A 13,490-nucleotide genomic window follows, 5' to 3' on the forward strand; every position below is an offset into this window, starting at 1 on the left:
TTGATTATAAAGAAGTTCTAGGTTCTATATTAATACTGTGAAAGTATCAAAGAGCTCAGTCCACAGAAATATGCACACAGCCTGTATTCAGAAACTGAGCCTTAAAATGGGAAATCAGGATTCCTGAACTTTGTGATGTCAAGCCCCGCCCACCTGGACCTACCACCCAAACCTTACAGAATTTGGTTCCTCTGAGTGTGGTATTTTCATTCAATCACTTAGAAAACAGTCAGCCAATCAGAAGAGAGGCTCAGAGCCTCTTCTCTTCTGATTAGCTCACCAGCCTGTTGTTACTAGAGCTCCAGAGAGAAGCCTGAGAGAGGAGATGTAAAACTACATTAAGATGGTTATTGATTCTTAGAACCACAAATATATCTTCTTATGGAGTGGAAAATATGGACCTTTAATGTTGCTTGGCTAGCAAGTTTCTTCAAATCCATTATAATAGTTAGTCATCCCTGAAAGGCTTGGACTACCCTACAGCTCTGTTTCTGACAGACCATGATAATCATAGTCTGTAAATAAAGATGGAAATAGGCTACCCTCTGTGACATCAACCATAGGTTTCTTAAAGGAGTTATATGTATGTTTTGCAATTGCTAAATAGCTAATATTAGCATTAGCAGCTGTTTAATTACCAGCTGAGAGCTTCAGCCATCGTTGGACACTATACTGACTCAGTATCGGAAAGTGACAAGGCAGGCTGACCAAGCCTCAGCTAGCTAGTTAGCATGGGACCTTCAGTAGAAGAAAAGAAGTGATAAAAAAAGCAACATGTTTATTTCTGCTGTAAAGTTGAACATTTTAACATGGGAGTCAATGGGATTGACTCACTGTTGGAGCTAGACTATAGTGGTCATTAGAGGAACTGCAGGTTTTGGCTTCAGTTTTCAGCCCTGGAGGTTGCTGCTTGATGATAATGTGTTTTTCTGCAACAAAGGACATTACTTCCTGATGAGTAGCCAGTAACTTTCAGTAATTGTTACCCTAGATTTTGTCTCTCAGGCAATATACAAACTGCCCCACCTTCTTTGTGGAGCTTGTGTGGAAGACTCCAGTTTTAAGGCCTGAAAACAGTTTACTGCTTCAGATAAATGGTAAATTATTTACAGGCAATTCTCCTAAAACACAACCTGAATTGCTCATCAAAGACAGAGCTTAGAAATAAAACTTTATCTAATGAGTTCAAAGGTTCAGTGTTAACCTTTGGAAGTGGTAGCATAAAAACAAAATCAGGTTTGGGCCTTGTGCTGCAATTTATGTGGCTTTTGGCAAAATAACATTATTATCCTGCCACATCCACAAATATGGATGACGCAGTTATTGTGGCGTGCATCAGGGACGGGCAGGAAAAGGAGTACAGGGATCTGACGATGGCCTTCACTGAATGGAGCGACAAGAACTGCCTCCTTCTGAAGACCAAGGAGAGGTCTAGGTTTGAAATGGTTATAAATCCTTGGTAAATATGTTTCCTATGCTCCAGGCTGAGTTATTCCTCATCCAGATACACTACCAGCAGAGCGCCTGTGTGCAGCCATCAGCATCACACACTCCTCCATCACAGAGATACACTTCATCTGAGCCTCATTAACATACACCGAGCATTAGGGCGACCAAACATGGCTGAGGATAAGAGCAGCTATGTGTTTGAGGAGAGTGGAGAAAATGTTTCGTGTCGATGCGACACACACCCTCCATCCGAAAGACAATCAGTGTGTGGTTATGCATAGGAATGTGGCGTGATGCAATCATTGCTGAGCCATGTGTGTGTGTGTGTAAGAGAGCACTCATCCTTATTTCCACACACCGTATCCCCAGGGGTTGCTTCAAACCTTTTGTTTGCACACCAACTCCAGAATAATGGAGGAAGAATTAAGAGTCCCCCCCCCCCACAGGAACTCAGCCTCGGCTATACCATCATTATAAATCCTCTCAGTGGACAAAGGTCACTACAGCATACTGAAGAAAAAAATGCTGTTGATGGAGCAGGAAAAAAGGATCAAGAAATAAATGAAAAACTGCACATGTGCAAAGTAGGCTGTACACAAATTGACATGGAATTTATCTTCAGTTAAAAAACATCTTTGTACAGGGTCTCTAGAGGTTTACAAAAGGCTGACAGTACACGTGTTGTGTTTACAGTACACACTCATCCACGCACAAATATACCACAACTAATAAATACAGACAGACAGTATATACAGCATTTACAGAGTACAGAGGAGCTAAGTGTCATTTACAAACAGACAGACAAGAGTTGCGTCAGTAAATCGGCTGCAGGGAGTAATCTTTCAGGGACCATTCAATGACACTGACAACACTATAAACAGCTAGGTTGTTGGCATGCAGCGGGGAGTTAGGGCTGGGTATCAAACCGCATTACTTCTCCAGGATGGAGTGAATTGTGTCAGCGCAACCGAAAGGCGAATGGAAAAGCAGATTAATTTATTCGGGTTGAAATTGTAATTTTCTTAATGTAAACTAGATTGTTATGAACCTCCTGTTTAGTTGATCTGACACATGATATTTGATCATATAGAATATCACGATATTCTATAATATCAAATATCACTATATTTGATAATATCGCAATATTGTATAATATCAAATATCGCTGTGTTTAATATTTGATATTGCACTATTCGAAATCGTGATATTTGATGATATATCAAATATCATAATTTCCCACCATATGTGATATTTTTATTAATATTGCTTACTGTACATTGTACCTTGGCATGTGACAAATAACATAACATAATATCATAATTAAATAAATCATAATAAATTCGCCCACGCCTATTGTCTTCTGTCTAAGATGTCTGGTATCATCGTCGCTACATTCATGTCTTTGATACAAACAGCTGCATCTCTATGAATTGTGCTTATCAGGAGCACTGACAGCACCAATCACAAATGGGACCTCTGAGAAGAACCTTTGGCTAATTGTCAGTACTCAAATGAATCAGTACTAATGGTATACCCATACCCAGCCCTACAGTGAATAAAAGTGGTATAGCTACTGTATCTACATGCTATTATAATACTTCTAATCACCTACATGTCACAAACAAGTGCTGAGATCTATCTCTCAGCTGGGAGTCATAGGAAAACAAGTTGCATAAAACTTCACTGTTGTTTCAGAGCGACGCAGTGGATGAACTGTGATTATTAACTGTGATTCCTCTGTATTGCTGAGACCACGGTCGACCATGGTCATAGTACAGTTACTGTTCCTGTTTAATATGACTATACTGTATACATGAGAGAAGTGAAGGTCGCCAGTTTGTCAGTGATGGTTTCATTGGCATCAGTATGTGTAGCAGCTTTAACATTGGTTGTTATGGAGAATTGATCTGGACCATGAAGCTGGTGATGCTGTGGGTTATTGATTATCCTGAGGTTGGGGGGGACTTGGTTCATGCAGGCTAGTTGGCTGTCTGGGTTCAGTGCCTCTCAATGATTGGCTGCTTGTGGTGATGCTTCCTCAGCTTGGATTCTGAATGAAGGGAGACATGTAATTAGTTATCAGCTGAGAAAGGAGGGGTGGCTGCAGGGTGAGGGCTTCCGACAGATGTGTGCGATCAGATTAAAGTGCAGGGTGAAGAATGCATTTCTAACAAACATATATAGAAGAAGAAACTTTGATGGTTAGAGCCATCTTGTCTTGTACGCTCCCACAAAAAACAAAAGTCATATTCCTCTGTTTACTTCAGTGTGAGACTTTTTGTTGTTGCTTTTTCTTACTGTGCTTTGTGGCACTTTGGTATCCGGGAGTCTGGAAGGTCCGGCTGGTTGCAGGACCTTCACCCTCTGCTGTGATGGCCTGGACCTCCAGCCTGTACAGACTGGCAGGGTGCAGGCCTGACACCACCAGCACATTACCATCCTGCAAAAGAGGAGGAAGACAAATGCAGTGAGGAAAGAAGTTTAAAATGCTCAAGGTGTGTGAAATTGTAAGGAAGCTGTAGACTGAACAGGTTTTCAAAGTGTTTGTCAGCCCAGTGGACCCTGCGATTTGTCTGCAGGGGAAATCGGAATCTGCATTAAAAGTAAAATATTTCACAAAGGACAATTTCAGCCAGAGGGAAAATAACAGAGAACACGGTATTACACCGTACTGCTAGTTTTAAAAAAACAGAACTGACTTGTACCGATTGTCCCGTCTCTATTTTTGTAAAAATTACTGGGAAATACACCCTCAAATAGTGTCCTCAATAGTAGCAACAGCCTGTTCTCTAATCTATGTGTAATTTATGAAGTAGTACCACCAGTGCGTATCCCAGTTTTCTTACTGGGCAAACAGTAATAACTGCAGTTTATACCAACACTGACCGGGGGTAGAATCTGGGACTGGGAGATGAGGCTGTGGGGCAACTTGTTGTTATTGTTGTTGTGGCGGTTAGTAGGGATGACCTCGGCCCAGGTCACCTGGTAACCGGTCAGCTGCGGGTGCAGTGTGACCCTGGACAAACCCCAGCTGAAGATAGCCGTCACGTTTCCTCCCAGGACCTCAAATGACGCCGTCAGGTTGGCTGCCTTCACCAGGACCTTCTGAGGGGACACTGCTGAAGGAAGCAGAGCCGGAGGTGGGCAGTTAAATAAAGACAGGTGCTGGGGGCGATGAGCGAGGACACGCTCACGATCCACATGAGGAAGCTCACAGGAGGCCAGAGGCACGAACTGACTGCCAAGGACGAAGACAAATCGGACGCCATAATAGCTAGTTCCCCATTTCCAGTCTTTGTGCTCCCCTTGCGTACCCTTCTCCCTTTAGCCTAAAGCCTATATTAACTATGTTTTAACATGTTACATAGCTGTAGTGGATTGTAAACAGTGTATGAAGTGTATGAAGTAGCTGCTTTAGCTAAAGACTGAATTAATTTTATTCATTTTATATCAACTGCTGGTAATGGAAAATTTGTTTTTAACTTAGATAATCTTAATGTATGATGCAGCTTTAAAGCACCTTGGTGAAGCTTTTCAGGTATTTTCAGGAGCTGATGTTCCCGCCATCTCACCTGTTTCTCCAGGACAGGTGATAGCTTTTGGACTTTTGTTCTGGATGGCGGCACAGGACGGAGTGAAGAAGCTGGTGCTTTCTGCCAGAGGACGACCCCTTTTGCTGACTGGCTGGAGGAGGACTTTATACTTACAGGCGAAGAGCAAACCCTGCAGGCTCACAAAGCTCTCCTGGATCGGAGACAGAAAACAATCATGGCTGACTGGAAGGTGATTCCCAAAATGATCCCAGATTACAGTAGTCAACGGTGGCCACATCAGCCATGTACAATGTGACTTCATGTTCACAGTGACAGGCTCTGTATGGGTTTACCTGTGTGCTCGTCTTCTCCAGGGGTCTGGTCTGGTTGTGTGCACAGTACTCTGGTCCCCACTGGATTCTGTAGAAATCAACCGAAGGATCTACACAAACAACAAGAGCTTACAACACTGTCCTGAAACAGCAGCTCTGAAACAATGAAGGGTTGTACTTAAAGGAGGAGTCTGAAGAAATTTTTTTTTTTGTCCTTTTGTTCATTGTCTTTGTAAACCTAATTAAGTCTTAAGTATCAATCCAGTGTCTAACATTGTATATTAAACTCTAGTAGAGATCCAGGGATGATGATAACAGCGATGCTAATGGCTCCATTTGGCAGCCAACAAATGTCAGTTTCATGTTGGTACTAAAGGAAGTCATGGGATAACCACAGCCAATAGGATTCATCATCTGACGACCACAACACATCGACATTCATTCCAGCCAATCCAGAAATATTTCAGCTCAGGTACGGTATATACTGACCATGCTTGGTGATGCTAGTGGGCAGCTAGCAGCGCACTATCACAGTAGGAATGTTCGTGTTTGGTTTTCAGCAGGTAAACCACCTCCAGCAACATATAGTACGTACCGGTGCTGCTCTGCCAATAGACGTGAACCCGGAGTTGTCCGTCCTGGTAGAATGGCGTCCCCACGTCCAGAGTGTCACCTGTAGGTTTGCTGGGAGCTGAACCGGCGGCTTCAGAACAGACAAAATATAATTAACGTAGCAAACAAACTGTGTGCACTTAATTACTAAAGCATGAACGTTTCAGAATATATTCTAAAAACCCCAAGGTTTGATTTCAGACATCAAGGAAATTTGGACCTGACCTCTGGTGACATTAAGAGATCATTGACCTCAGAATTACTCTCCATTATAATCATCAGTATCTTTACCAAAATAAAGATGCTTATTTGCTGCCATGACAGCTACATTAGTGAGAATGTAGACGTCAGAATTACAGTAAGAAGAAGAAGAAGAAGCTGTATAAAATAGCAAAATGTACAAATAGCTCATTTAACCAGACAAAATGGGCACTAACATTTATAATGATGTTAATTATGATGATAATGATCGTCAAACATTCCTTTCTGTAATTGTTCTTTTTTTCTTCTTCATAATGTCAGCCTGTTATTTTCAAAGAACACCATGACATTTTGAATTAAAGTTAAAAGATTTTTCAGCTCTGGGGATCCAACATTTAACGATGCACTTTTAGATATTTAAACCCCAAAGGAGCTTTTAAAAAAAAAAAAAAAAAAAAAAAAATCACCATGAAAAGAAAATTTAAAGATCATACAAAAGCATTTTCAAAACCATTTAGTGCAACTTGAACTTGCAGCTGTTTTAAAGAGCAAAGTCTCCGGTGTGATTGTGCAGAGAGACGTACTGCGCTGCGTGGTGAAGTGCAGGACGGCTCGGGGCCCTTTGAGCTGCGTTTGTCCCCAGTAGGACACAGCCTGGACCTCCACGCTGTAGCTCCTGTTAGACCGCATGCTGTCCAGCTCCACCTGGCTCTGAACACACACACACACACACACACACAGATATTTAGTCATGTGTAGCCTTGTCGAGAGAGCATTTTCAGAGCAATGTAACATCCATCGGTCCTCACCGCTCTCACTGTCTTCCTCCTCTTAGTCAGGGACGAAGCTGAGGACTGTCCAACTCCAGTCCAGCTCCAGCTGACCTTGTAGTGGTGGATGGGAACATCCAGGTCGTCGGGCACGCTCCACTGGAGCCTGGCAGACACCGCCCTGCCGGGGCCAAAGCTCATGTTGGCCACTCTGAGCTCAGTGGGAGCCGGAGGACTGGAGGGGTCTGAGGGGGAGGGGGCGGAGTTTTATTAGATACTGATGCTGAGATTAATGGTGATCCAACAAAACCTACTGCAACTTTAATCATTAGTAAGGACTACACCTTTAAGGATCTGCCGCAGAGATGAAGGCAACAGAACCACCTTGCCTCCATTGGACGCTAATTTCTGATTGGACTGTCATTGTCTTTGAGCGCTAATATCTACCACTGTATTATACCTCTGCTGGAATGGATGTGCCTGCTGGGCGTGGTGAAACCCCTGGTCCCGTGTGTGTTGACAGCCGCGACTCTGAACTGGTACCAGCGTCCGGGCCGGGTGTCGGACAGCCTTGCTCCCTGTTCCGTGGTCTGTGGCGGTTCAGGCGAAGGTGGATTAAAGAGACAAGACATGAACCCACTGACATCCAGACAAGGTGCATGCAAATGTTTTGTAGCTGTTCTTTCTTGATGGATCTGGATTTGTGCCGAAGTCATAAATCAGGAACTAACCTGTGCAACCACCTGCCAGGAGGTGGCGGCGTCCTCGCTGGGCTGGATGCCAAAGTTCCACCTCCTCTGCAGGACGTAGACCACGGGGTCGGCTGAGATGTTGAAGCGGGACGACCAGCGCACCTCCAGCAGACCGGAGGAGAGCTCCTCAAAGCCCAGCTCCTTCCTTGGCTTCAGAGGAGCACCTGACAAACCAGACATGATTGTCACAGGTGAAAAGGTCTACAGAAACTAAGAGACGTTTCTGATTGGAATTCGCCATGTCAGCTCAGTGTCCCCTGGGCTGCTGGGGTTTATAGCTTTAGACAGCGCCCCAGTGTAAAAAGGCAAAATAAGTTCCTTCCTCTAACACCACGTGTTACCATCAGTGAGGCCTGAAGGCTCTCTGGATCTGCTTTGATCCCTCCTCTAATAATGGAGTTCTAAGTAGGCCAAGCTCCACCTGACTCAGACTCGCAGCGACGCCGCCACTCGCTGTGTGTCAGCCAGAGATTTTTCCACCTGGACCACCTCACCTCATTTGTCTGAGGAAAAGCCCAGGGGAGGCTGGGATGACATCTTATTCAGGCTGACAGGAAGTTCATAGCAGTTAGAGTGCATCACAGTGAGCAATGCTTAAAAAATGAAATAAAACAGCTCTTTTCTGACAACAGTAATAGAACATCTTAAAATTAAAGATACATGTTTAAAATTTCATTGGTTGATTAGTCGGTGCAGTCTTAATTTTGCTGCTCATTTTAGCATTGGTTTGACAGGACTCACAACACCTAGTATATATTCCTCTTTGTTTTCAAGGGGTTGTTGTGTCCCTACTAATGTTTAAACCAAACCAACGCCCATGGTCACTGACAATTAATGATCCTAACTAGATCAGTAGCATGCTGAATTAATGTGTTTCTGTTAGACCAGTTCGACCAGCTTGACTTACCCTTGTAGAGATCTTTGGGAGACTGGCAGGTGTGGCCGCAGCCATTGGAGCAGCACTTCTTCTGAGCCGAGCACTCCCGGTCGTGGTCGCAGCTCTCTACACATGCGGCCGCGAAGCCGCTGGCTCGCTCCGGAGGCGGGCAGCCGCCCTGCTTCATCGCCTGCACCGACTGGAGGAACTCGCAGCTGGTCACGCACTCCCAGTGCTTCTTGGGAAACACCCGCTAGACGGGTTGTAGAGAGATAGGTTAGTATCATGCGTGACTTATTTCATTTCTAATCATAACGAGGGGACAGTTTGGAATGTGTCAAGATCATCAAATAGATATTAAGTTAAGGAAACAAATTAGCGCTACAGCCTCAGATTGGAGGCTACAGTGAGTACAGCTATCGGAAAGTGACGAGATGGTTAGCGTGCTAACATCAACAGACGTGATAGAGACAAGAGTTAACATTGATGTTTCTTTCCACTAGTTTCTTCTAGACTGGTAAGTAAACAGCTGCTAATGCTAACGCTGGCTATGTAGCAGGAGCAAAACTTGCATATATCCCCTTTAATAGATTGTATATTAAATCAGTCGTTCCACATAAAGATAAAAACCCCTGATCCTCATCCGTCGTACCTCACACATCTCTCTGCAGTTGCTTTTCCTCTTCATCTCCCAGGATTCTTTGCAGGGCTCCAGGCACTGTGGAAGCGAAGGCAACAAGTGTGAGTGAGAGTCATAGTCGGATATGAATAAGAAGATTTAGAGGCAAATCTATCTCTCTGGATTGATTAAGAGTAAAACACTTCACTGGCAGACAGCTCCTCTTACCACAGAACGCTGAAGCGAGTCAGAGAATCTCATCCACTTTAACATCTCTCTCTCAGGTAACAATAACTCCTGCGGCATGTTAATATGAATCACTCAGACTGTGAGCTTTCTTATTAAAGCCTGAAGCACTGAGCAGACTTAAACCAAAGATAAGCTTCGCCTGTCAGATTGCGATCTGTCAGATGAGAGTTTGCTTTGGTGAAATATCAAAATTTGAAAAGAACAAGTTGTGTCACCGGCAGACCAAAAATGTGTACCTTGTTTTTAATGAGCAGGTATGCAACCACCAACACACACAGCATTCATCAGCAACATCATTCACACATAACACACATGTTAGATCAGGGAAATGCTGAAAATTCCTAGAAATACTGCCAAGGACATGACCTTGGTGTATAAGCATCCACCCTGTGTGACTTCTTAGAGTGTGAACTAGAAAAAACTGAAAATATTAATAGTTATAGTGTTATAGTGTTTAAAGGTCTGCTTTACTTTACTCTCTTCTGATTGGCTGACTGCTTTCTGAGTGATCCAATAAAAATAGAGTAGATTTCAGGTGAACACTCAGAGAAACTAAATCCTGCAAAGTTGGAATGGTGGGTCAAGGTGGGCGGGGTTTGGAGCATGGCTGAGGTTGGTAACTTCTTTGTTGTGACATCACAAAGTTCAGGAAGTCCTGACGGCTGGTTTTAAGGCTCAGTTTCTGAATACAGGCTGTGTGCATTTGTCTGTGGACTGAGGCTTTGATACTTTCACAGTATTAAGATAGAAGCTAGACCCGCTTTATAATCAAACTACACATGGACATTTACCTTTATACTATATGTATACATACTTAAATATATTGTAGGAAGGTCCAATGACAGCTCAGTAAATGTAGGCTAACGAATGTCGTCCTGCACTCTCGGGCTGCTTCAGAACAAAGTCACCGATTAGCAACGTCGCTCTCTGTACGGTGAGCAGCGGCAGCCCAGGGGAGTGGGTGTACGCTGATTGTAATTTCATGCTGTAGTGAGAAACAGTGGGGAGGAGAGAAAACGTACAGCGGCATCACAAGGACGAGGCGAGCCGTCTGAAAGTTAAGACTGAACAAACTTGTCTTTACTGAGGTCTGAGAGTCTGCTCTCAACATGGGTCATATCCTGAAACGCCATGTTTATATGTCCAGTAGCAGCTTTAACCTTACTCCCCCTATGAAATTCAGATCATAGAGATGGATAGATAGAGAGAATTATTTTACTTTATAACCAAAGTTACATTGTAATTATATTATGGTTGTGGAAAACCAGAGCAAGGATTATCTAATGTCGACTCGCAAAAGACTTCTAAGACTAAAGTCTGACACGGAAATTACTCTTTGGTCCTTAATTATGATTTCCTGTTTTATTTTGAAATTCATTTCCTTGCCTCCCTCATATATATAATGCCAACCTCGTGTTCTGGCTCCTCCCTGGAGCCTTTTAAAGTGTTTGCATCTCTTACAACTGGTGATGTGTGCGACTACACCGTGGGGGGGGGGGGGTTGCAGCCAAATGGATGCGGTGCACGTGGAGTACAGCTCTCCATGTCTTGAAGCATGTCTGATAGCCCTGTGCCAGCCCTGCCATCTCCCATCTCCCATGCCAGGCCTCCACCGGACGCCTCGCCCGCTAATCCGAACTGACGTCCCCACTCTCGCGCCATTCCCATTGTACCTCGGCGTCAGTTAGTTTTCCGCCCCATTTCGAGGTTAAATCAAGCGTTGCCCCCCCCTCCACAATGCTGCAAATGGAGCTGACTGCGGTGAACTCTGTGATGTGGGTGAGGGAGATTTGAGAAAGCACCTACATCCCCGTTTGTAGAGGGTTTTTTTTTGTCTCGGCTGAAGAATTTAGGACCAAATTGGAACTGGTTTGGGATCTGAACTGATCTTTTAGGTCACAGTACATGACTTGGGTTTATTTGGCTGCAGTGTGAAGTGTGTGTGTGTGTGTGTGTAGCACTCCTCCATGACCAACCAGAGATAATTGAGCGAACAACTTCTTTGCTGACCGTGCAAAATGCCGTTCTGTCTGTACTGGACGCTGCTTGATTCGCTGCCCAGACAAACCCCCTCGGAGAGGAAGCAACGCCGTGTTTGTCTCCGACTTCCTGTTTCAACAACTTCGCGTTGTCTTTTTGAAAGTGTGCCAGACCTTTTAAAAACGTCCACAGACAAGACAGGACCCTGGCTTCTCCCGGGGGAACCAACCGCAAGCGAATGATTTCACAAGTACATTTCTAGGGTTTGAAGATGCGAGTCTGAGGAAGGCGATGTCTGGCTCTCAGTCAAACGTCACAACGAGGCTGCAGGGAGTATTGAAGTCCACTAATGACTGCCAAGTGCTACTGAAAGAAGGTCGTTACACCACGCCGGGTGCCAATTGTCTAGGTCACGAGCTTAGACACTGGTGTCAGTGCCTCTGCTATCTTAAGCTCTTTTTTCTACGAGCTGAATTGAACTGGACCACGTGGGAGTGTGTCACTAATCAACACTGGCAACTTGCAAATGGCCGTCTGCCTGGAGGAGATAGTGACAGAAGGATTAACAAGCGCTCATTACCACCAGGGTCCGCAAGGACCACGAGTGGCCAAGTGGTCACGAGCCAAAGCGACGGGCTGTTTCACAGCAACGGGCTTTCAACAGGCTTTCAACAGGCCGCTGTGAGCTGAAGACCAGGACCAGGACAACAATACCAGGAGTTATACATAAGTGAACATCAGGAAAAGAATCCAGATGGACGATGTTTGATCCTTTGGTAGAGGTTGAAAATGTATGTAATTTTTATCCATTTATGGATGAGTGAGCCTTATTTCATGAGGCATTCCTCACTGATCTAAACTCAACCCATGGCAGTATTAAGAGCTCCAAAAAATGTTCCCTCTTCTAGGTTTGCCTCAATGTTGTTGGACCTCCTGTCCATGAATGGTTCTTTCCCGATCCCTCCATGAAAGGGTGAATGCGCCATGTATCTACTAGAAGGGCAGTTATAAGTACATTATTACATGAGTACTCAGTGCTCGTGGGTTGGATTACACTCATCTTCAAACTCAGCCTTCATAGTGATCTCAACTACACCTGTATAGCAGAGGTGGATAAAGTTCCACCATCTTTAAAATGATAAATTCTGTGTCAACAGGTTTACAACTGTTCAGTGATGCTGTAAATTACACAAAATATGGCCATGACCTTTAAAACTTTTTTATCTGGTCTCCTCTCATATACTTTTATAGTTAAAGTCTGTGCAATTAATTAAAGTTGTATTATTCAAATTATAAAGAGGCAGATGCCTTTATATTTGTATTTTCAGTTTAAAAGAGTAGCTGCTATATACATATATCTTAATCTTCTTCAGAGGATGTATATATGTAAGTTTATAACATATATGAAATACCCATAGTAAAATTTGTATATATACACATACATAACATGTTGCAACCATATATGTTAATTATATATATCTAATTTACATATGCAAATTTATTTCAACAACATACATAACACGAATTGTATGTGTTGATATTTTATTTTATATATTTCATATTTATTATTTTGGACCCTACTGTATACAGGTTATACAGGTTTAAGATGGATATACAGTATGTTTATATCATATAGGGCTACAATTTAAGCACACATACATAATATTTGTACAGACTATATATATATTTATATTTAATATTTTGTGAAAAATAACAATAAATGTACATACGTTGAAAATCAATATACACTGTTGCCCATAAAGTTGGAAAAATTTGGTTTTCAGACACAATCTTTTGTTTATTCCTATCTAAATGCATCAGTCATCAGTAAGGAGTGATTTTGTTTTCTCTTAGACTTTAGAAATTTAGTGACTTCCTCCGTGAGTCAGGTTAGGACTAGTATTTTCATAGCCATTTATTTTTCACTCTGTCTGAAGTTACTGGCGTTTTCAATAAAACCTATTGTTTTCAAATTCTCTGCGTCTGAGTCCCTGCCTGACAATTTACATATATTGAAATTCAATAAATATATAATAAATATACTATATATATATATATATATGTACATGTATTGAATTTTAATTTCAAATATATGTACATGGGATCTGATATAATG

At 43.0% G+C, this 13,490-nt stretch overlaps 1 protein-coding gene across 1 annotated transcript in view; it reads right to left on the minus strand.

Annotated features, from left to right (window-relative positions):
* Window positions 1–2,034: 2,034 nt before the first annotated feature.
* The window catches only part of anos1a (anosmin 1a), a 17,506-nt gene continuing 6,050 nt past the window's right edge, over window positions 2,035–13,490 (minus strand). Inside the window, exons 3-14 of the mRNA XM_023426939.1 lie at window positions 9,179–9,244; window positions 8,557–8,779; window positions 7,629–7,813; window positions 7,358–7,487; window positions 6,937–7,142; window positions 6,712–6,838; window positions 5,910–6,017; window positions 5,336–5,424; window positions 5,022–5,193; window positions 4,336–4,568; window positions 3,748–3,889; window positions 2,035–3,499 (exon numbers count right to left, since the gene is read on the minus strand). Coding sequence (XP_023282707.1) covers window positions 3,447–3,499; window positions 3,748–3,889; window positions 4,336–4,568; window positions 5,022–5,193; window positions 5,336–5,424; window positions 5,910–6,017; window positions 6,712–6,838; window positions 6,937–7,142; window positions 7,358–7,487; window positions 7,629–7,813; window positions 8,557–8,779; window positions 9,179–9,244 — 1,734 coding nt within the window. The 3' untranslated portion in view covers window positions 2,035–3,446. The remainder of the gene's footprint in view (window positions 3,500–3,747; window positions 3,890–4,335; window positions 4,569–5,021; window positions 5,194–5,335; window positions 5,425–5,909; window positions 6,018–6,711; window positions 6,839–6,936; window positions 7,143–7,357; window positions 7,488–7,628; window positions 7,814–8,556; window positions 8,780–9,178; window positions 9,245–13,490) is intronic.

The sequence above is a fragment of the Seriola lalandi genome, unplaced genomic scaffold (assembly GCF_002814215.2).
Source record: "Seriola lalandi dorsalis isolate HSWRI2012SDOR001 ecotype SW California unplaced genomic scaffold, Sedor1 jcf7180002054850, whole genome shotgun sequence".
Lineage (NCBI taxonomy): Eukaryota > Metazoa > Chordata > Actinopteri > Carangiformes > Carangidae > Seriola > Seriola lalandi.